This window comes from Trachemys scripta, chromosome 8 (assembly GCF_013100865.1).
Source record: "Trachemys scripta elegans isolate TJP31775 chromosome 8, CAS_Tse_1.0, whole genome shotgun sequence".
NCBI lineage: Eukaryota > Metazoa > Chordata > Testudines > Emydidae > Trachemys > Trachemys scripta.
In genome coordinates, this window is record NC_048305.1 from 92764190 (window position 1) to 92789461 (window position 25272).

Below are 25272 nucleotides of genomic sequence, written 5' to 3' on the forward strand. Positions count from 1 at the left end.
AAATAAAAGCAGTAAGAGGGACATAACTGGAGTCTCACCTTATGATTGTATGTTTGATGTGTGTGTGTGTGTGTGTGTCTGAAAAAATGTGCAACTTTGCAAGAGGAAAGAGTTTGAGTAGCACACACTGTATTACCAAAGTCCCTGTAGTATTTCAGTCAGTCACAGGAATCTGCAATTCAATGAGGATCACCACCCCATTAAAGTTAACCGTGTCAGCTGTGTATCTGATGAAACAAACAGTCACAAAGTGTGTTCTGAGGCATGGAACTTCTTTTGCACCAATTACTTTAAATTCTTTTGGATCATCTAACTGATTTGATGGCAATCCTCCCTATCCATCCTCCTCCTCAAAAAACAAATGAACAAATCAACCCCCCCACCACCCAAATGTTATTAGTTTTAAAAGTTGTTCTAGAAACCTGGGAGGCCTTCTCTATGCATTCTATGCCTAGTTCATATAGCATGCAACTATGAACACAGGAATTGTCATGCCCCATCAGACTAATGCTCTGTCTGATTCAGTATTATGTCTCTGACATTGGCTGGTATCTTATGCTTGCTCAGAGGAAGATGCAAGAATTCCCATAAAAGAGAATCATGTAATGACTCCTCCATATGGGGAAGGTTTTTTTCCAATTCCAGGCAATTTAAATCAATTTTAAATGGTTGGCTATTAAATCCATTTTACAGAGAGAAATATGAGATATTTTTAGAGGACACTTCCTGCTGAAGATAAGACAGAAAACTGTGCTGGCTCTTTGCAGAGGTTCTTAGAGAAGGAGAACGCAGGCCATTGTTACTGTGAAAGCTCTTCAATGAAAATGCACAGAATTGTTGCCTTTTAGAGTAATTGTTTAACTAAAGAAAGTTTGCACAGCTTGTAGAGAATTATTCAGTAAGAAATTACATCTCCCCGTCTCATTCATCATATGTCTATATTTCCCAGCTCTCACCACCCCACACACTTACTCCCCTTCCTTTTCCCCTGCTGTGGAGCATAAGTCACACCCATAAAAGCCAAAAGAAAGGGGTGCTTTCCAAACAAGCTTCCTGTTTGTTATAAATGGGGAGAAGGGGCGAGGTGTGGGGTGGGGATTATCGAGTTGAATGGCTTGGTTCGGGAAATCTGTCTATGTCTGTCGTAAATAATCATCCATAATGTTCATGGACACCGGAAGTGGAGTGCAGAGTACTGGACGCTGAAAGGGGTCAGCCTGGCATTCAAGGAGAAGGAGGAAAAGCACAGTAAAATATCCCCCTGCTTGGGAGTTACCCAATCATTTCTGGACTGGTTTGGCTCATACCTACTTTGAGGACAGGGCCACATGATGGCACTGACACGTCTTTCAGAAATCACTATCATTTTTGGGTAACAAGTGCTTCCCTCTCTAGAGGGATACCCTTCTGATCCTGCAGAGTGAAATGCCAATCCGTGCCTCTATGCAATTACATGGGTTTTGTGTGCTGAACTGACCAGGTAGGGTGCTGAAGGTGATGAAATTCACCCCCTATTCTGAGGCCACTTTTGCATCCCCCCTGTATAAAGTGTTTGGGGCTAGCACAGCACAGTGAAGGCTTGCACACACACTACACTGGGGGCTTGCGGCCACACAGCATTTGTGTAATCGCAGACAGCAGCCACACTGAAACCACTACTGCATCATGCATACACATCACCCTTCCAGCCTTTGCAGCAGGAAGATCAGCTTGCCATGGAGGGATTTCTACTGGCCACAATGAAAAGGACTCCTCCAGCCCAAGCAGTAATGGAGCACCTCTAATAAAGGAGAGCTCATGATTATGAAACAGCCTCTTCACATGGTCAGCAGTTCCCTGTCATAGCTTGTTCTCTCTTTCACTGGCTGGGCCTCATGGGAGTTCCAACAGAGCTATACCAGGAGTCCAGTGCTTGGGTCCACATCAGGGTATTGGGGCCCAACTTGCTTAAAAGCGATCTATGTTGTATGTCTCTACACCCAGAGCTTCAGGAATGGTAGGTGAGCCTCACTCCCTGTCGCTAGTGTGGGGGAAGCTCCCAGATCATTGGTTTGGAAGAAGAGCGGGCTCTGGAGAGGAGCTTTCAAACAAGGGAATGTGTTTACAAGACCTGGATGCTTTAAAATTCTATTCTGTAACCAGAGGTGGCTCTACCCTTTCATTCAAATTCTCACTCAGTGCAACTTCCACATTCCCTGCAATGGGCAGCATTTGGGAAATGGCACTGTGGGGCAATGCAGCCCCTACTGAAAGGAGAAGGTGTCCCCACACTGTGGAATCAGGAAGCAGCCTCTATAATCAAGGAACTTTGTAGCCAACACTTTGTGGGCTAGCAGCTATAGAAGTTGCTTTGTGGTGTACACAGCTCTCAGTGGGCTGATTGGTGTAGACAGTTTCATAAAATTAGGCTTCTCTCATCTCTCTCAGTGCGCCAACACAAGACCTACTTTCAGGCTGAAGGACAAGACTAACTTGGATATGAGTAGAGTCCGCAGATATATAGGAGCGACGGGCAAACAAATCTGTGAATGCTACAATGCTGTCCAAGCAGGGTAGGCTTGAATTCGTGATGGTTCAGCTCAGGACCTAGAAAACTAAAAACTGACATTTTTCCTATTGCCTTTCATATCCTCTGAGTACCTCTTACAATGTAAAATTCACAAGCTGCTGCTACACTTTTTATGAACACAAACTGCTCTGTTAAGCAAAACCCTGGCGCAGCTGGTAGCACTTTGCAGTAGTACGGTGGAATTCTGAGCTGGGGAGTCACCTTAAACTCCCTACTGCGAGGGCCAGCAGAAGCTGCGCACTTTACTGAGGTAATGCAACAGCCCCAGGGAATGAGGGAGAGGTGTGATGAGGGAAAGCTTGTGTCACTCATTAGAGCCCAAGAGGGTTGCTAATAAGCTTCATCAGCATCAGTCATAGATGAGACTAGTAGTTGTACTCTCCCTTTCTGTAAGGGCACAAGAATGAGGCTGAAGTAGGAATCATGTAAGTAGCAAAATGGCTACTGCCCACAATATAAGTTACATGTTTTACTTATTAAGAGAAACATTTTTGCAATGATTTCTTTTTCCATATCCTGCCAATGGAAATTGGATACAAAACAGCCAGGTGGCATCAGCTGCAGGAATAACAGCTCTCTAGGAACTGCACTAGCTTTCTAGACCTCTGGGTCCATTTCACGGTGTTGACTTTGTTCTATAAAGTTCCATACAGTTAGGTCCTAGTGACCTGAGAGGCTGCCTTTCTGCTCCCAATGAGCTGCCAGGCAGCTGAAGTCAGTTGGGTCACCTGTGTGACATTCCCTAGAATTAGATGACTGAATATTATCACTGGAGAACCATCTACTCTAGAATTTCTTCTCTCGCTTGTCTGACAGAGCCCAACCTACAGGGCACAGTAAAAGGCACATCTCTTTTCTCAGGCCTTTGCTTGAAGATGGTGCCAGTCAAAAATTATAGGAAGGTTGTTTTTTTGGGGAGGAGAAGGAAGAGGAGAGGGAAAAAGTCTTTCCTTTGTCTCTTAACAAGAAGAAAGCTATCATGCACTATGTTGTTAGATCTGCATATACACTTGAGTTAGAAGATAGGCAATGTTATATAAAGATAAAATAAAGTTTTCTTAAAACAAAGAATACAAAGGTATTCCCAACTAGCATAGAAGAAACTGAGGATAATAGAAGACCTAAAGAAGCTATATGTCCTAGTAATATAGCACATACATACAATCCCTTCCCTGGGGCGTACAGACCCCACCCTTAATTATCTGTAGGGAAGGGTAGTCCTCTTATAGAATTTTCTTCCCAGCATGCCTTTCTAGCCCTTTAAATCTGGCAATACCAAGCAGCTCCAGCCTTAAAGTTGCCATTTTGTGAGTGTTTTATCTCTCTTCTTAGTAAGTACTCGGCTATGTTTTTTCTATCTTATTGCTGAGGAAAGGATGCAACTTTCTTCTTTCGATAGCTTTTATTTCCATATGCCCCCTGCATTGCAGCAGTGGGTAAAAATGTGTTTTCTGCTACCATGACATGTTTGTAGTATGATTCTACTTTGGGAATTAGATGGTACAGTCAGAGAAACAGGAACAGATTTACCTTGATTCTATCCTCGAAGTGGTGTCCTCTTGAGTCAGTATCTGCTCCTATGTTAACAAAGAGCTGGAAGCTAACTAAGATGAATCAAATGTAAAATAGAGCATTGGGATATCAGGCAGTGACTTTAAATTTAAGTGGTGTCTTTCTTTGAAGTATTTTCTTCAGAGGAAATTTGGTGGCATTCTCTTTCCATTAAACCAGCAAAGAAGCAGGGCATTTGAAATTCTGTCTTCTCAAAAGCTCCTTGACCAACTATGGCCAGTTGTCTGTTGTGTGAAGAACACTACTGTGTTTGTTGTACCAGGGCTCTTTATCAGTGTTTAAGCTGCAAGATTTATGCACTGCTACACTTAGCTACAGGTTAAATGGACTAGAGGTGGTGTGGATCAGGAATTGATTCTGCCAACTGAAATGCAACTTCTAATGAGCTGTGGTGTGTGTGAGGTGGCTGAAAAAACTTTGCCTGGTAATCAAAGTTTGGTGGGCAAGGAGTTGTAGGAAACTGAATTTATATGGCTCCCAACCCATCAGAATGGAAAACAACTTATATTTTTTTCAGCCAGCCTTACAGATTGACAAACACTGGTTAAAAAATAACCTGCCTGAGTCTACATATTGGTCCCAAAAAAACAAGCTGCTAGGTTAGACTGATTATGCTGACCACATGCTCTTTGCTTCATTATTTTCTGCAGCAAGAGAGAGAGACATTATTTGTTTTATAGGAGTGTAGTAGCTTCCAGAAGGTTAGCCCCTGATTAATATGATGGTACTTTCCATTTCCTCTGCCACTTTTTTCTTCTTACAAGACTATGCCAACACAAGAAATGTATCTGTTACTTAGTCATGCGGTATCCGGACCAGCTTGCTTTTGAAATAGTAGACCGTGTATCCCAGGCATACTGTATTTCTGATTTGCATATGGCAAAGGCAGCTAAGCTGAAGACCTTGTATTGCTTACAAGTCAGGCCGCTAAAGTAAATGATTTATCAAGCAAAGGTTACAACACCTGTGACTTTTTGTCATCAAATAAGGCCCAGGCCAACTGAAGTGATTCTTCTAATAGCCCAAATAGTAATTCAGTTTTAAATAGCCCTAAAAATGGGACCATACTGTGGTAAGCTGCTGGTGCAGAACAGTGATAGATGGGGGAAGTGGAGGGAGTGTATCTAGATTTGCACAATTGTTTGAACTGCTATAAAAACCTCTCCTTTTGAAACTTTAGTCTTCTCTGGGCTTCTACATGACCACTTACTAAACCAGTTATTTGTCTGGTTTTTCTGCCCCAGATCTGTCCTGGTGCAGTAGGTATATCTACAACAAACTATGATGATGAAATATTCACTTTTCTATTTAAAATGTCTTCCTTAATGACTCACATTTAAGGACTTTTGGAATTAATTAGAACAGAGTGTTAACAGAAATGTCCATTGCTGATTTTCATAATGGCCACTAAAAAAGGCATGTTCCTACCTTCTATTGTTTAAGAACAGGAAAAATAATTCCTGCACCAGGCCAACAATGTTGTTGTTGTTAGTTTGTCCACTATCTTACTTCACTGCTGTATGAGCCCCTTGCACATCCAGGTATGTGAAATGTACGTTCTACTAAATCGCACTTGCACATCACTGTGGACATGTTTAATTCTGTAGCAACTTTGAGACTGATGACTATGGGTATGCAGTCTGACACAGTTTAACAGCTGCAAAATGGGAAGAAAATATGGTGCTTTTGAAAAGTTGTCTCTAAAATTTTGTCATTTCTCAAAGTTTCTATCTGGATCGGAACTTCCATGAAGGTCAGGAGTGTTCAAATCCAGGCTTTTGGTTTGGGCCCAGCTCTAGAATGGAGATGAACCATTAGAGTTATGTTAGGAGAAAATGGAGTTTCTAGAGTTCTGCTGAAGCAAAAGTAACATTAAAGTTACGAGCTTGACGCTCAGAAATACTGAGTGTTCACCTCTCCCACTGAACTCTTGGAGTTGAGTGTTGGCATCTCTCAACATCAGGACATACAATTCTTAACCTGACTACTGAATGCACTGTAAAATTCCTGATGGGAAATAGCAACACCAGCCACTTTCCATATATTAGTGTTTCATTTGTTTTTATTTTTATATTTTGAAAATATCCTAAGGGACGCTCTGATGTCCTGCAAAAATTTCATTATAACAGTGGATTTGTTTTGACAAGAAGAGTGTTAACTAAGTCCCTAAACATTAACTTCTCAGTATTTTCACCCCACTTCTCTGATTTAAAACATGGTTTACTTCAGAACTGCTATATTAATAATTTCAATTCGCAGTGGGTTTTTATGGCACACTATAAATCCAGTATCACAGTGGGTCATAATGGTTATTCTAATGTACCCTGAAGTACAGTAGCACAGAGGATGCAGCTGTAGTAAGAGAGACTGGCAGTCCCCTTATCAATAGCAGCATGTTTTGCCTTAATTTGGAGTTATGCAGGGGTATTGTCATTTGCTATCCAGTATTATATAGAAGCACATACAATAGGGCCAGAACACTTTCCAATGGCCTAAATCATAACTTGCAGGGTTCAAAATTCACAGTCGTCAAATGCAAAAAAACTTAGTTTAAAAATGCAAAGAAGTTTCATATCTTACAGATTCAGATTTTGTTATTCCACTATGTAACAATCTGCAAATCAGTATTGTCAGTCTTTTAGAAAAGCTATTGCAGCATTCTCCAAAGAGTTTCAAGTTTCTTGGACTCTGAAGAAAAAAGCCAAATGCTTGAAGACTTTAACAGCTCACCTTAACATTTTTGTATTTCCTTATTTCAGTGTATTTCTGTTTATTATGATCCTTTCCAAAACCACAAGAGAAATTCTATGACTTAAATGTAAAAGCGCATGGAAACTTGCCTTCTATATCGATTAAACAGGAGGTACTAAAAGGGAGGCCCAACAACTGAAAACTGGGACACAGGCTTCCCTTTACTAATGAACTAAAGAAATCAGAACTTGAAGAGTTAACCCCCCTCTCAGCTGCTAGTGTACTTTCTGTGACCCTGTTTAATGCAGGAAGGGTTTGAGATTCAATGTAGTTTAACCTGTGCTGTCGACACAGCTATAAACTAAAGCCCCTAACAAATGGTACAAAAGGAACAGATAGCAAGAAAACATTGTGCTCACAGGCATCTGGTCAAAGCCCTATAAATGGACAATTTTCAGTAATAAGTTACACAGTCATATTACACTGATAGGGTAGGCATTGATCACATCACAATGTGGATTCTGTCTTCATGCATGTCCTGAAATTGTAGCATGTGACATCTATGTAGCTATATCCTTATTATACACATCTAAGATCTGTTTCAAATTGTACAGAAGGGGATAAAAAGTAAAACTTCACCCCAGCTAAATTATTATTTTTAAATAATCACAGCCATATTAAATCATCACAAACATATTAAAAATACTTCTTAATCTTAACCTTTAAAAGCATTGTAATGTAATCAGGCAATCATTTAACTACAAGCCATAGTTGTCCTAGAACTTTAGTTCCTCTCATTTTTATACTGCTCCATGATAATGTGATATTAAGCACAGCTTTAATTTTTTTTCAACATCTGGCTAAAATTAACCACTAAAAAAACTGCCAACAACTATTTTCTTAATCAATACTAAGAATTTGATACAGCTCGGAAAAAGCACATTTAAACCCTGTCCTTCTCCTGAAGAAATAAAAATATTTGCTTGAGCTTCTGACTCAACTATAGCAAATCTCTGAATAGTCACCCCAACATCACTGCAGTGAAATATGGTGTTGGCTGCCAACAAGATGCTAGAGCTTTAAATTGTTGGTTCTTTGGTTTAACTTGCATTTTAACATCTGAAGCCAAATTTTCAAAAGCCCTCCCTTAACTAGGCCTTCATAGTAGTTGTGAGCACATTGGTTTCCCTATCTCCCGGGCCCCGCACCAAAAAAAAAATCACCTGCATGCTCAAAATCTTGCATACAAATGGCAAATTAGAAACTGGCTCCTGTTCCCATTGAAATGACTTCAGTGGTGCAGGATTGGGCTGAAGTCCATGATTACCTGATTGGCCCATCTGGGCTTTTGCATGTGCATGTGCAAATAGATGCACTTGCAAATATGTCAGATGCAATAAAGGAATTTGAAAATTTGGCCCTAGAGGGAAAATTGCACACTAGAAGCCAATGCCTTGGAAAGCAAGAGAGTCTGGAAGAATTACGGAAGAATTATTACCATATAAGCCAATAAAACACAACAGACAAACACAAATTGTGAGTGACATTTCACCGTTGTTACTGAGACCATGTGGGTGAACTGACAGTGGTGAAGAAATGTGGCCCACTTTGTAAGGAGACATTAAAATACACAGAAGAATAACAAGCTGCACTGCATACAGAGAAGTTGAAAGCTGCCCACCTGTGTCTGTTGAGGGATATTTACAAAGCTTGGATCCCGAGGTCCAACACTGACGAATCGGTTTGCGGGGGAGGTGCTGGGTGTCGAGTAGGCTGTGAAGGGAAGGGACACGTGCGTTGAGGAAGCAGCACTAGATCACACACAAACAACACCAAAACACACTGTCTCAGAGCCACCTAAGCAGATGTTTAACACAGAAATGTGCAAACGTTTTAGAGAGCAAGAATTTGATTGTAGACACTGGAAAGGTTTGCTTTAATGATGAATATATAGGCATGTACATAACTGGACTAAATGAAAGTCACTCCTTTCAACATACTCAAATAAGATGATGTAATGCATCCAGAAGAAGATGTGCTCAGTTCATCTGAACCATTTTTGTCTTTGAGAGGGGCAGGCCTCTCGGTACAAGGCTGTACTCATGTGTATGTTACCAGGATTGGGCCCTTATTTCATACCAGTATAGCACACTACAGGTCTGTTGCATCTTACGCAAATTTAACATGCGCGATTTCAACTTTACGCGGTCATCAAAAACAAAACAAAACAAAAAAAAAAACAAAACAAAAAGAGAAAAATAACAATTTTAATACTATACTTGTAGTGCGGGCGATTTCGCCCGCCATTGAACTCAATGGGATTTTGGATATACGCGGTTTTCGCTTTACACGCTAACCGCGGAATGAAACCCCCACGTAACATGAGACAGACCTGTATACAGTTAAAGCCCTGATTTTTCCCATTGCTGGAGTCTACACGCTCTTAAGTACTCATGTGATCTGTTTGACAAACTAAGATTCCCTTGGTAAAAAAATAATGGGTTGCAGTTTGGTTGGGGTAGTAAGTGCAATCAGTCTCAAGGCTGAAACTCTTTAAAAATTGGAATGGCTCCCATAAAATGTAAAGCTATTAAGAGCAATACAAGCCAAGAACCCAAATTACTTCCAAACTTGAAGTACTTTAATGATTTTATTGTTGCTCTACATCTCTCCATTGCAACTGTCCAGAACTCAGGGCAAATCCAACCTCAATAAACTTTCAGTATACTAAGTGTTCTGCTGGTTTGACAACTGCACACACCATCTTCTTTTCTCAGTTTTCTGTGTTTTCAGATCTAAATATGTACCTTAATAGTTATATATGTTTAAGGGCCAAGGAATGCACTGTGCTGAATAAAATCCATAACATGTGAAACAATCTAATTGGCAATCTAACTCCCTGATGAAGTGGTAAAAATGGCTGTTTAAAAAAAAGGAAATCCTTTGCCAAATTCCAGTGAAGCTAAGTTTTAAGGTTACATCTCATATTGAGGAAAAATCAGGATAATTAAATATAAATAAAGATACTGAGTTGTCAGTAAAGGTGAAATGCTACTGCCTTTTTTATAAAAGCCAAGAGTTTGGTGAAAGATAGACCTTTGGTTTTGAGACTACAATATATGGCATCCTACTTGTAAAGTCATGTCTGGCTACAAGGATCAGATGTCAATAGAATGATCTTTGAGGATATGTTATCAAAGTGATGCTATTACTAACGCATGCTTGAGGAGGTCTTAAATATGGATTAGGTCCCCACCCTGTGAGAAACTGAACAATTTCAGTTCCCACTCCAATGGAATTTTAAGGTGCTCAGCACTTTTCAGAATGGTTGCTATGTTGAGTTTCTCCTCATCCCAAAACTACTGTAAAAGCTTTGCTAATATTCACACAAAACATGGTTGCCTTCCCATAATTTTCAGCAAAGATTTAATAGGAACTTAGCGCACTGTAGTGAGTTTCCGTATTTTTAAGATTATTTTTACAAGGTACTCCCTCCTGGCATGTTACCAAGTATTTCTGAGTAATTACAGCTAAACTACAAATGCAGAAATAAATGAACAAAATAGAATTTGTGATGCATAGTCCTTACTTTTTCATGTGTGTTCACTTGGTAATTAAAAAAAAAAGCCAGTAATTCACAACGTGTGCCTGTCAATAGCGTCAGCTATAGAGGTTCTTCTGAATGAGGCAATTTTTTTAGAAATCTATAAATTATCTTTGCTTTAACTTGCACAGCCTCTCTCCTTGTGATTTAACTGTAAGAGGCATCTAACACAGTAGTTCTCAACCAGGTACGTGTACCCCCCGGGGGTACACAGGGGTGTTCCAGGGGGTACATCAACACATCTACATGTTTGCCTAGTTTTACAATGGGCTACATAAAAAGCACTAGTAAAGTCAGTACAAACCAAAATTTCATACAGACAATGGCTTATTTATACTGCTCTATATACTATACGTTGAAATGTAACTACAATTTTTATATTCCAATTGATTTATTTTACAATTATATGGTAAAAATAAGAAAGTCAGCAATTTTTCAGTAGCGTGCTGTGACACTTGTATTTTGATGTCTGATTTTGTAAGCAAGTAGTTTAAGTGAGGTGAAACTTGGGGTACACAAGACAAATCAGACTCCTGAAAGGGATACAGCAGTCTGGAAAGGTTGATCTAACCAACCTTACAATCCTACACATAACAAGAATGAAGATTCTTCCTGCAGCAGCAAGAGTTGTCTTATAGCTCAAAACTGGGCTCTTGCTATCTGGCTCTTCAGAACTTCTTCATGAGGCAAAACGTACTCACTGCAACCTTCATGTGAGCGGGTCTTTGTCCAGCTAGCTGGAAGAAAAGAGGCACTGCCTCTTTAAATGCTTTCTTACAGCAGGTCGGGGGAAGGAGAGAACTTAACAGGGATGCATAGGAAGGATGGGAAGTAGCTGGGGCCAGATCAGGAGGTCACTGCCAGGCCCTTCCTAATGACTGGAAGAGTATTTATACCCCATGCAGGCCTGGATAGGGCCTCTTTACCAGGATTGGGCTGGCAGCACCCATCTTGGCAAAAGGATTGGGTTTCCTTTTGACCCACAGTGGGTATTATGTTAGTTGCCCTTTTCCTATGGGCTGGGAAGGAATTTTCACCCCACCACCTAGGCGGGGTGGATTTTTTTTTTTTTTTTTGCTTTCCCTACAGCTGGACTGGGACCTGGTGGGGTGGAGTGTAGGAGGGATTAGGTTATAATGCTGCAAATTAAGTAACACTCCTGGCACATGTCCAGTGAAGGGATATGGTTTTTGGATACAATGAACTGGAAAAGGATTTGAAGGAAAGCACCCCTTAAGAGATCTGAGTAAGTGGGTTTTGGATCCCCTCCTTTTCGCAGCCCCCTTTAAGGGAGCTGAGGAAGTGGGGGTTAGGGCTCCTACATCTGGAACAGTGGAGAACTGACCCCCCCCTTCTTGTGCTGTACAATTTGTTGTAAGGTGCTCCCAGACATTTTAAGTGAATAAAGTTGCAGCCTAATTAAACTACATCCATGGCCTCCTGTCTTTCTTCCAGCATGGATGGACAATGAGCAAATGGACCAATTGATTCTTTGGAGAAGGTGCCTCCAGGGAAACAAAGTTCATGGGTAAAGGGAAGAAACTCAGATTTACCTTCCATTTTTCAGCCATTGCATATCACTACATTGTTTTACTGTGGCAGAGCTGCACTGCAGAAACACTTGTGTCTGCATTGTAATTCTCATGGTTTCAGGCATTGATGAACACAAGGTAAAGATTTAGGAATGAGATGGGCATATAGCACAAGAAAAAAAAATCTGCTGCACTTCAGTAAACTACAGTGATGACTAGAGTGAATTCTGACTTCAGGATTGCATGGCAGGCCATAGTACTATGTAGCATTATTTCCATTACAAATAATGACTTAAGGCGAAGGAATGCAAGATTTTGTGATGGCTATAAAGTGAACGTCTGTAATGTTATAAATGCACTTGCTAAAAATTTAGACCAGTGGGTAACTAAGAAGCATTTGGAACTACTGTGCACTTTATATAATGACCAATAAAGCTCCAAATTCTCATATTACTTGACTTACAAAAGTGTTCTAAAAGTTACTATATGTTGTTTAGGTACTGACAACCTCACATATATGCTCACTATATTTCACTGTATAGTATATATGCTAGCAGTGTTAGCCTTATCATGCTTTCCATATAATTCCCTATCTTAATTATTTTTTGTCAGTTCAAAGACCTTTCATGCCAGGGGATTCTAAGGCACTTCATAAACTATATGCTGTATGCAGGAGTCACTTCAGATGACCACCTCCGGGCTGTAGTCCCTGCAACTACTTTTAACTCACTTCCTAAAAATGCTTAGATTTCAAGTTGGTGTCTCCTTAAGAGCAAACAGCCACAGTAAAAAAGTTTACAGCTGAAGAATACTGAAACTACAGGGAGCATCTATGCGGTGAGAAAGTAATTCCTTGAGATAGAATTTCACCAGGACACTGGAGCTAACGTCCATACTCCAGTACCATAGGACTTTTGAGGACCACAAATGGTCAACCTCCATTTTGTGTCTCATATAAAAAGCTGAATATTCAACAGCAGCAATCCCTATTACCATGCTGGAACACAGAAAGATATCGGGTACAAAAGTGCCAGCTACTGCCTCCCTGAACCACTTCCTACGATATTCTGGCTTTTCCTTAGAAATTGCCCATCCAAGTACAGTGTAGAGTTCTTCCTGCTTGATGCAGGAGGTTGGGTTGAGATATTCCTGGAGGTCCTATCATTTGGCACTTTTACTCTCCTCTTTTTAGGATAGGAACTAGGAAATCCCACCAGTTAAAGCTATATCAAATTATGTGTTTTAAGTAGCTTCCTTTATAGTGGGATTTTCATACTTCATTTTACAGAGGGGCAACCTGAGGCACAGAAAGGTAACAAGAATAGAATCTTAGTCTTCTGATGATCCTGTGCTTTAACCATAAGATCATCCTTTCCTCCCTTCTTGGCTCTTTGGGCTACATCCTGAACTAATGTATATCTACAAACTTCCTCTGGAAGTGAATGGATCTATGCCAATTTACACCAGCTGAAACTCTGGCCCTTTGTGTTTGAACAAGAACATTTTCATGCCTTGCCCGGCCTTTCTTCATCTGGAATCTGCTGTGGGGAATTTGCGACACCATAGTCTGTAGCCATGGAAATGAGCGTGATGCCACAAATTTGCTATGATGCTTCACTTTAGGAACAAGCAAGAGCGAAAGCACTGGCAGGGAAAGAACATTTGCTCACACAAGCCTCTGATATTTAGCCAAAATGGGAAGAAACAGCATGAAAGACCAGAGAAAACAACCAACAATGTTATGAGTGTGATGTATTATAAAGCAACACTTTCCTACGGCAGAAACCTTTTACCTATACTTTGCTGAAAGAAGTGTTGTTACATGCAAGAGTGTGCAGTCTACCTTTTGGTTGTGAATTAACAAGGATGACTGCCTGCTGGCAAAGCAGAATTCCAGTCAGTGCTAGTCTAATACACTGTGAAGTTTCTCCTTTACAGGCCAGGAAGAACGTGCCTGATATGAATAGCTACACCATTTTATAAGATCTCTACTGCTAAAGTTTAAGACCATTGCACCCCTCTGGGGAGACAGACATGACGCCATGTATAAGAACATGCACACATGCAATACTTTGCATTGCAGTAGCACTCTCCATCGGAGCATCTTAACGCACACTGCAACACTTACACAGTCAGCAATGTTGGTAAGTGGTCATCATGATCATCCTGCTTTCTGGGAAGGTACAGCACGGAGAGCTGAATGGGCTTGCTCAAGCAGCACACAGCAAATGTGCGGCAGAGTAAGAACTAGAACCCAAACTTCCTGATTGTCAGTCCTGTGCTTTAGCTACAAGATTACTCTTCTCCTCCGGCTACAATCACCATTTAATGTGAAAGCTTCTTTGTACAAAGGCACAAAAGCAATAATTCTCTTGCCCTACAAGTGGAACAGAAAAGGTTCTTCTCCCGGGGCTCAGTTATGGAGCATTAGGAAATAACTTTCACTAAAACAGTTGTGTTTTTTAAAAATAATGGGGTAACAAGATGGAAAAAACCTTAGACCCTGTATGGGAATGAAGGTTTCTGCTGAGTCACCCTGGGCTCAGACACGAATACCCTGGGGAATTATTGCTCAGTCAGTTGGCCCTACTGCCCTATTAAGCTCCAATCAGTACATAACGGAGGTGGTGTTTCTTTGGGCCACAGCAGGTCAATTCCAGGAACAGTCAGGCTTTGTAAAGCAGCTTAGGGTGATGTTTGTGTTGTGTTGGTTTTGAGTTACCAATAAAACCAAATCCCCAGAAGGGGGAAAGATTGGATGCTAACTAAGGGTCTCTGTGTTACGTTAAGGATAAGTTATTCTGCAGAAAAACCTGTGCTTGGAGGAAAAACTTACTCAAGGAATCCTATGAGCTCCCCTCTCCCCTGCATCTCCTCACTGACAGAGATACACCTCTTGCAAATGTGGTAGGACCTACAACTGCAAATTCTGAGCCCATGTCTTTGCATCTCAGACCACAGCACAAGAGGCAAATACCTCAGTAAATAAAATAGGATATCTCCATATATTATATTTATTTATCTCCTAGAACTGGAAGGGACCTTGAAAGGTCATCAAGTCCAGCCCCCTGCCTTCACTAGCAGGACCAAGTAATAATTTTGCCCCCAATCCCTAAGTGGCCCCCTCAAGGATTGAACTCACAACCCTGGGTTTAGCAGGCCAATGTTCAAACCACTGAGCTATCCCTCCCCCCACCATAGGGTTTTCCTTCCTTAAGCAGTGTGATATGGACGTGCTTTCCACAGAAAGTTAATCCCACTGTTGGAGAGTTTTACTGCTGCTCTGAGAATCGTTAACCACCATGACGTTGTGTTGTGCTCTTCAGTTCTACTTCCCAGGAGAGCATGACATATTGAGCAGCTGCTCCTGGCCTCTTCACCCCCCCTGGAGGGCCATATTCCAATGTCTAGTAGAGCCTCAAAATGCATGCTTCTGCAGAGGGCTTTCTACCAGATCAAAGGAGGGAAACAGCATGAAACAAATTCCAATCCCCTTCACCTATTTCCCTGGGGCCTTTATTCCCCTCCACACAGTAAAGGAGAGTCTGGCCAAATGCTAATATCACTCCTGTATAAGCACTTCCTCTTCTGTTCAGTAAATGACTTCCCTCATTATAATGCCATGGAGGGGAGACAGCCGTAAAAAAGGGATGCTTCCTGCTGCACTGGTGCCTTGGAACTGTGTAACCATGGAAAACATCTTTTCATGTAGTTCTGGTGACTCTGTACTGACTATTCGGACTCTAATAAACAAACAACCCCTCCCCCACAATAGCAAAACACTTCTCAGCAAGGGCTTCTTTCTATGCTACATTACATATTCTGAGCTCAAGACACTGCTTAAGGACACAGATACCAGTGCACTTTGACAGTTTTTACACTTAGTTAAGGACCCCAATAAGCAACAAAGTCCACAGTATAATGGGAGCAAGGAACAGAGTAGGATCCAAGAAATTATTGACTCTGAGTTGCAATGATGGACATTTTCTGATGTATGTCAGCAAAACTCCGTAGCTATAATCTGGAGAGAGATGCTACCTGTCCTCCATTTTGAAGGACCGTTCTAAATTTGCAAAACGTTATGTGACAAGATTGTCCAGCAAGACAAACATATGGAGAGTGGCCCAGTGTATGTGTGTATTCTGGGCTACTATTCTGCGGAAAGCAATGACAATCGGAGGGTTGCTATGGATTAGAACAGTACCATTTGAACTCTCCTGAGACTGTTAAAAATGGGTGTTCCCTGGTGAAAAAGTCCTGGCAGTTTATTTTACTAAACATGCTTCAACAGGCTCAGATATGTATGTGATATATTTTTCTTTGGAAATCATTCCTATAGTCCACATTTCCATAAAATGTGGACTTAAATTGTATTACACACATCTTTAAAACTCAATTCACTGTTCTATTTAACATTCATGACTCTTATCAAATGGAAGGTGCATGCTTGAAAATGTACAGAAGTGGATGTTTAGATATCAGATTGACTAATTACCAACGGTAATTATTTTTCCTAATCTTTTGTTTAAATACCATTAACTAGCTGCTTTTGAAAAAACCTGGATTATCTTGACAGCTCCTGGTTGAACATTCCTTGCCACAAGGGGCCAGATTGCCTGGTAGTGTAAATCAGTGTAGCTCCACTGATATCCATGTAGGTACGTCAACTTACATCAGCTGAGAATCTGGCCAAATACCTGTTTATTGTTTATAGAATCCAAGGATCACATAAAATAAACATTAAGGTAACTGTTAAAATGGTTTTGGATATTTTTTCTTTTAAATACCACAAATTGCCCATAACTTATGAGCTATAATTATAAATGATGGCATGTATAGTATACTGACTTCATATTTTCCAACTCTAAAGACAGGGAAATACTGAGTTATTTCAAATACCACTCACCAGTGAGTAAATGTTAACCTTTTAGTAGCCCACTACTGACTCTTATTAAAGAGCTAGAAAGCGTTAAGTTAACTGAGACTTGACATCAAAAGTGCTAAGACAAACAGCTTCATGATATAAAAAGTGTTGGTCAGAAATGGCTAGAAAATGGGGGGGGGGATTTCATTCTGACAGAAATTTTCTGAGCAGTACTAGCAACCATGATCTTTCAACATTTCTAAGTTATGGGTCGGTTTTAGCTTAAATCTGTGTCTTAAATCCTACCTTCCCATCCTTTCTGTCACAATTATAATTCCCAAGCAAGCCAAAGTATCCTCAGCCTGAAATGCAAACAATCCTGTCCAGTTAAAGAATGCTATGAAAACACAACAAATGTCAGGACTGTGCAATGCCCTATGGAACCCACCATGTGACAGCCACAATATTGGCCTCTGAGGTGTGAATCACCTGAGTTGTGCCTGAAGCTTTAAGAACTTGGGCTTTATATTTGTTGAATAATACATGCCTCCTTGGACATCAAGCAGTGGCCACACGCAGCATTTAAATAATATAGATTTGAAAGCATACACAGGGATTTGCTCTTTAGAGTACATTGATTTTTGGGCACTCTCCATCTAATCTATCTAATGTGCTTCCTCAGTGGCCATCTCTGAAATTGTAAACTCTCAAGGAGGCATTTGAAATAAAAATGTTTATCACTCCAATAATGGCTTATTCTTGGACTTCATCTTGGATTCATTTAATTGGGGAACAAGTCCCCCTGCCATTAAAGTACTGAAAACTTCCCCTTTGTTTTTAAATGACAATTTGAGCATCGTTTCATTAAACCATTCGCAATTAACTCCCTGCACGCCCAAAGCGTTTAAAGCTTCAAACCCAGCTGACGCACATTTGCTTCCTAGCAGAGTGAATCCAAAATGGTGGCTCCAATGTTCATGCAGGAATTTGTATATTTGACTTGTGGCTACACAAAATACATGAGGGCTGTGTGGGTGGGGAAGAGAGCATCTTGAATATCCCAGCTCCACCCCCACACATTAGCTGCTGGCCATGAGTTTTCCGGTGTGTAACTATGTTCAATGCCAGTAGTATTTTGTTGTCAATCTTATGCAATTGACAACTGTGAAATTAACTTGGAGAGCACAGTCCACTCCTCCTGGTTGGTGAACAGAAGATACATGGTAGTTGCAACAGTGTGAACCTTATTGAACTCCCTCTCCCTTGCAGCAGCTATACTTACTTGGTGAAGTAGGAGAGGCGGCACCTCCTTCTGTCGATGTGGTTGGAGGTTTTGTGTCTGGCACGGGCAGAGGCACAGGCCTAGCCATTGGTGGCGGCGGCGGTGGTGGCAACATTGGGGTAGGAAGGAATGGATTGTGCACCTTGCCTTGGCTGCTGCCATTGGGCTGCCAAAAACAAAAGACAAAATTAGCTATTAGCAGCCTCCAGCAACAGAAAAGGCCAATTTAAAACTTGGTGTGACAAATGCTTAATTCTTCATTGCTAAGTAAACAGGTTGGAATGAAAAATTGCCATCTTCTGTTCTTCATTTACTTCACTGGGCTTTGCACCACAACCCATCTCAAAATCTTGCAATCTCTGTGTAAAAAGACCTTTAAATCCATCTTTCATTTTTAAGCAAGAAATTCACCTTATTTAGTGGACCAAACTGTTTCTCCAAAGTTAGCAAATGGTCAGAATCACCCCAGACCAAATTATACTCTTGCACTGTGTAACCACTAAGTTACCTACAGTACAAGTTTAGGCAGAATTTTGTCTCCCATTACACTTGCTACATTCATGCCTCTACTGTTCCCTTAGGATATCTGTGCCTGGAACATAAGCTTAAATTTCTTAAGAAACTCATTAGTAGGAAAAGAGATAATTTTGGGGTGGTTTAAAAGTCAAGCAGCTATCTTATTTCATGGAAAAAATAAGTTAATGTGTTTTAAGCAACTTGCACTCCTATATTTCCATAAAATTACCAATAGCACAGCTCCCATTTCAGCTGCCATTAGATATCTGCTTAGAAACAAATGAGCTTACATCTGCTTTATTTTCAATATTAAAAAAGTACAAGTATTTTGTTCGGGATGTACATAATCAGAGGCAAGATGGTTCTGCATACTCAGCTATGCTATTTCAAGTGATTACTAGGAATACTCCTGTCCATTAGTAAATAAGCTTTCAACATCATAAAAACAAGGACTGGATATGGAAAATTTCTATCTTAATGTAAAACTAGACTATTGAGAACCATACCAATTGATGGCAGTACCATTATAAAGAAAACAGTAGGACAGTCTGTGAATCAGGTATTCTGTTTTAGTGACAGAAATGACAAGATCAGTTTTGACAGCACTCCACAAATTGATCCTAACTGCAGTTCTTCTGGCACTGAATGTCCAATTTTCCATTGATAAAAGCTCAGTTTTAAATACAGATACATATTCTGAATACTGCTGAAGAAAAACTGTACTTAAATCTCTGCTTAGGTTTCCACTAACAAGAATTATTTAGGACTAAGGGCCCAATCCTACAGCCATTTGCAGGCCTGATTCTCATTTATGCTAAAGCCACTTTAACGGCCGTGGCAATGTAAACGGGCCTGAATGTGGGTGCAACTGTAATTTCCACTGACAGTGATGTAAAAGGGCCCTAGCGTAAATAAGAATTAGGCTTGTATATGTATGTAACTTCACATGCGTGAGTAGTACTGTGGCCTTCAAAGAGTACAGTTACTCGTGTTTGTTTGGTTGAGGCCTTCTCAAAAGTAACTTTTCAGAGATATTTATCAACATACAGCACCTTTAATAAACTAATATATTCAGTAACACTTCTCAAATACTTTCTTGTCTTACAAGTAGGCCAATTTCCTACCAAGTAGACCTTTGCTGTATGTTCATTGTGAATGTGCTAACAGTTCAAAATGCAGATGGTTTGGGCTAAACTAAGCAAATGAATACTCAAGGAAAAAGAAAAACACTCTGTTGATTTGTTGTCTAGACATAAATGTAACTGCTAACATATTGCAGACATTATTCAAAGCCAGTATTGGCTGGGATATGTAGAATCGAGTATTTTGGTAGGAAAAAAGTACTGAAGACAACATAGCTTATTAAATAAAATTAATGCTAAGAATTACATTAATTCTGCAGGTTTAGTAACACTTTCAATGTTAAAAGCAACAGAGGGTCCTGTGGCACCTTTAAGACTAACAGACGTATTGGGAGCATAAGCTTTCATGGGTAAGAACCTCATTTTTTCAGATGCAATATACTTTCAATGTTATGTATATAAGAAAAGTAATAACAATTTTGCCAATTATTATTCTGCTGGTGGGACACAATTACATGCATTTTATTTTATGAAACGTTCACAGCATTATTGTAGATACGATGTAAATAAAGTTTCATTTTTGTATTTGACTGGAATGTTGTTTCAATAAAGTGAAGAGGATGATTCACTTTAGTTGATTAAAAAATGAAAATGCTTATTTGAAGCATTGGAACACTGCTTAATTCTTCATAGAGATAAGGGAAAAAGATAACCGCATACAGAAATAACAAACTATAATAAACTGTACTTTTAACATCTTGGGTTCAAGTACTGGTCAACTTGATCTAAAGTGCTGTATGACAGTATTTTTTTTTTTAAATGAACTTAGCTGATCTGAAACATCTGTTTCTCACCCTCCCTTTTTTTGCTCTTCCCCCCAACGCCAAAGGAATAATTAATAAAAATTATTTGGCCTTTGTATTTTGATAAACCCAGTGGAACTAGGGTTCAAACGTCTGAAGCTGAAGCATGGGTACAGGGATCCCAGAAGGTCATTGAACCACCAGCCCTTTCTGACTATTAAAGTACATTAATTACACCACAGTGTACCTTTGTTTTCCTGTAGTTAATGCTTCTTTTTTTCTTGTAGCAACTATTTAAGGTGCTACATTCACATGTGTGACACACTGTTAAGATAATTCCATAGTTATGTGACATAGGACAAACACTTCTGAAGAAATAAAAATGGCTTCCTTACATTTAGGAACCCCACCTGTCCAGCCTGCTGACCAGCATCCGGGCAGACAAGTTGGACAAACTCTTTCAGAGTCTCCTGAGGATGATAGCGGATTGCTGGGTGTGAGAAGTATGGCCCAGGCTGCTGAATAATGGGTGATGTTGGAAAATGAAGAGTCGATGGTGTTGCATGCGGACTTGCTAAAGGAAAGAAAACAAAGAAGTTATATAGAGCAGATTTTTGCGTTAGATAATAGTTCAAATCTATGCAATTGAATTATTTTATAGCTCTACTTTGTCTTTTTTTAAAATGTACACTATTATTTATACAGTTGATGTTCACAATTGCTGTATCAGACCACACTGCATCCTACAGTCACTTCAGAGACAATGTGAGGACAAATGGAGCCAAATATTTTAAAACAACTTTCTGTGTTTTTAGTGCACATTTATAAAGGAACCAGTGGTCCTTGATAAAAGTGACAACTATTCATTACCTTAAGAGCCTTTCTAATGAATTGAGCAATAAAAATTGTATTTGGGAGATTAGAGTTGATTTAATTGACATTTCATATAACTGGTTTGCACATATGGATCTATTTTTATTTTTTACTATAAATGATGCTCTTGTACCTCGTATAATGATGCTCTTGTACCTCATCATTTTTTCACACCAGTTTGGAAACATTTTTAAGTAACACATTTTCATGTGATGCTCACATAAAAAGGGGCAAGCTCATTTTGCAAATGACGTTCACAGCTCCCTTGTACAACTTTGAAATCAAATCTCAAACCAGCCCCTAAGCCACAATCAGGAATGATGTTTAAGGGAAAGTAAATTGGTGAATGTACACACCAAGGAGCCACACGAGAGAAAGGTATCAAGAAAAGCTACTAACAGAACAGTCAGGGTGTAAATTAAAGGAGCCCCTTTTGCAAATTTTGCTTTCAGTTTAATCCATGCAACACTACTGATCTCAACAGGATTGTAGAGGTGTAACTGAGGACAGAAATATACCTCCTCTCCCCCATACTATGGGATACCTTTACCTAGCCCCTTGCTATGTAAAATAGATGCTCCTATGCTCATATCCACTTCCTCCCACTCATCATTGTGTAACTAAAACCACCATGTTACAGCACCTTGAGTTTTGCTCCTTTTCTCTAGAATGAGATTTTATCCTCTCTGCATAGAAACCTGTTGGCTTTGTTGGGTATAAGCTTTTCTCTCATACTCAGATTTATTTCTCACCAAAAACTAGTAATTATATCATTATAACTCCCTCACACACCAGTCCTAGTAAACTTCTATGGCCTTCTGTGCCCATGTACCTCATTTGTAAACCATGAAGAACTGATTGGATAAAAGCCTTGGGAAGCATTCAGTATCTAGCTGAAATTCTTGCACTGGACTTGGAGTATGTTTAATACATGGGAATAACCAAAGCACCGGTTCACTTAACAGTCTATGGGAAAGGTTGAAGGGATGCAGAAGAATAAGCCTAAATCAAATAGGGCAGAAATAAACACTCGTTTCGCAATGATTGTTATAAAAGGACCTTAACAAAACAAAAGCTAATTTCTCTCCCTTCATGCGTTGGTAGTTTGGTTGCATGTTACTTTTCTTTATTATTAAATCTTTACTGCTCATCAAAGTTTGTACAATCTTGAAGGCTTCAGCTGTTATCACTTACTGCTTGGGATTAGGAATAAAAAGTCCACAACAGGTTTGTTTTTGCAGCATCCTACTGGACTATATAGTGTTTCTCAAAGGGTGGGATGTGGGTCTCAATGAAGTATTAGGAAGGGTTAGTTTATCAGAGCAAGGATCTAAACTAATTACAAAGGTGATGTGCCAAGTACTTCTGTTTTAGATGTGTTAAAGTTTGAGAACTACTGGACCAGAAAGGACCCAGGAATTAGAACCCAGTCTTGCAAAGCCTGAGGTGGCTGATATTCCCACAGTGCTACTAGGTGGTCATGCAGATGCATGGCCAGGGAGCATTGTGGAGAGTAGGTGCTGCAGGAAGTACTGCCCACGAGACCCAGAATGACAGTACCCGCCCTCTAATTGGCCAAGTGCCCCTTGGCCTGCTGCCGATTTTGACCCTGCCTCCTGTCTCTCAATTCTAACCTGGTACTATCTATCTCTGGTCTCCGACTCCAGCCTGCGGAACCTGGCCTTGCTCCAGTCTGGCAATTCCTGTCCCTGGGCAGGGGCGGCTCCAGGCACCAGTGCAGCAAGGGCGTGCTTGGGGCAGCAAGCCGTGGGGGGTGGCCTGCCGGTCACTGTGAGGGCAGCAGTCAGGCTGCCTTTGGCGGCATGCCTGCAGGAGGTCTGTCGGTCCCGCGGCTTCAGCGGCAATTCGGCGGCGGGTCGTCGAAGGCGTGGGACTGGCGGACCTCCCGCAGGCATGCCACCGAATCCGTGTGACCAGCGGACCTCCCGCAGGCATGCCACCGAATCCGTGTGACCAGCGGACCTCCCGCAGGCATGCCACCGAAGGCTGCCTCACTGCCGTGCTTGGGGCGGCAAAATACATAGAGCCGCCCCTGTCCCTGGGGGCCAGACCTCAGCCCAGCTGTGATCTCTAGGCAATACCACCTAGGCCCCGACCCCTTAAAGGACTACTGCTCTAATCCTCTATGGTTGTTCCTATACTCAGACTAATTCATGGGGGCAAAAAACAGGGTCTATAATGGATATGCCAAGAGACCTACCTCAGTAAGGAAGCCATTATTATGGAATTCTGTGTGGTTGAATGTGTAAATCCTCATGCACATTTTCAGTCAATCAGAGGACATGAAGTAAAACAGACACGGACTGTTCAAATTCAAGCAGATTTTCCCCCTCCTTTGCTCTCTTAAGATATTTCAGAAAAGTCCATACTTTCCTCATTTCTAGTTATCCTCACTATTCCAGCTGACTCTTTATAAATTCATTTAGCACAATTTCTCCCACCCCACCCTGCATTTTTCATTAAACAAAATTTTAGACAAGTGATATGTACTCAGCTCTGCAACCTCGATGTCAGTTAACTGCCTCTTCCCTTTTCATTGAGCCATTGCAGATTTACACAGGTTGGACAGAGACTTAGATTCTTTTCATTTTAGTTGTTACTTTTGGCATCGTCTCTTTAGACTGATTCCCAATTCTGTGGGAGGATCCCAAGAAAAGCTGTCAGTAGAGCTGTGCAAATAGTAAAAACTAATCTCCTCTCAGGTGTAGCATGCTCTTAGCCAGTATTATATAAAATATTCCTTCCCCCAGACACATAAAACATCACAGCTTAGTCTAGATTTTGCAAAAATTTACCATCTCAGCTATTAAGCAGTAATAACCCAGTTGCAAAAACTGAACTTCTTAACTAGTATGTCTATTATATATATGTATATTACTATTGTGCACTGTTAAAAAAAAATGACACTCATTTGTCCACGCAGCAACAAGAAACTAGCTAATAAACTGCACATGAAGTGAGAGGCTGCATACAAAGTCTCAGGAATTTGTATTCCCAAGTAAGACTTTTAACAGGCCAAAGATGTATGAAAACTCTCCACCAAACTCAGTGTATTGTATCAGTTGACAGATTCCAGTAGATACACCCAGCATTATCTAATAGCTAGAGTACAGGACTGGGAATCGGGAGACCAGGTTTCCAGTCCTGACTCTGAAAAACACTCACAGTGTAACCTTGGGCAAGCCATTTCACCCAAGGTTTTCAAAAGTGTCCATTAAGGTGGTAAAAAAACAGGCCTGGAGTGTCTGAAGTTAGTCACTCGTAATTAGTGGACACATCTGAAAATGTTGGCCTTAAATTCTCTCTGCCCCAGTTTCCCCATCTGCAAAAGGGGCTACTACTACTTACTAACCTCACAGAGGGTACAGTGAAGTTTAATCAGTGGTTGGTTGTGATCTGAAATCCTTAAATGGAAGACAACACAGAAGTACTTTTATTTTATGTATTTATTATTCAGAAGCCCTAAACTGCTTATTCATGCTTCTCCTTTAAACCTGAGAAATTAATATTTTATTATGGACTTTACCTATTCAACTATACAAAAAATAAAAAAGAACACTGGTTTGAAAGTCAGAGCTTCATTTCTACCTGCAGTAGGAATGCAGAGGTAGGAATCTTCAGTGTTAATAAATCTTTTGTCTGTCTGTGGGGGAATAATCCTCCTATCTCAAGGCAAGCGTAAATATTTCAAAGCACACATGACTCTAATTCCATTGAAGCTCAACTGAATCATCCCAGTCTTTTTATTGAAGAAAATGAGATGATAATGTATGGTGGCCTGCAACAGATATACCAGTATTTTAAAACTACTACGGCTGGGCCAAATAATTATGTGCTACAGCTGTTGCATGCTATACTAGCTT

At 40.5% G+C, this 25272-nt stretch overlaps 1 protein-coding gene across 5 annotated transcripts in view; it reads right to left on the bottom strand.

Moving 5' to 3' along the window:
- The window catches only part of NFIA (nuclear factor I A), a 308432-nt gene that overhangs the window by 24431 nt on the left and 258729 nt on the right, over positions 1-25272 (bottom strand). For 4 of the 5 annotated variants that reach the window (XM_034779865.1, XM_034779867.1, XM_034779864.1 and 1 more), the window contains 3 exons: positions 20911-21089; positions 18115-18280; positions 8514-8605 (listed from right to left, as the gene is read on the bottom strand). In XM_034779865.1, coding sequence (XP_034635756.1) covers positions 8514-8605; positions 18115-18280; positions 20911-21089 — 437 coding nt within the window. The remainder of the gene's footprint in view (positions 1-8513; positions 8606-18114; positions 18281-20910; positions 21090-25272) is intronic. The other variant, XM_034779866.1, reaches the window with a different exon arrangement.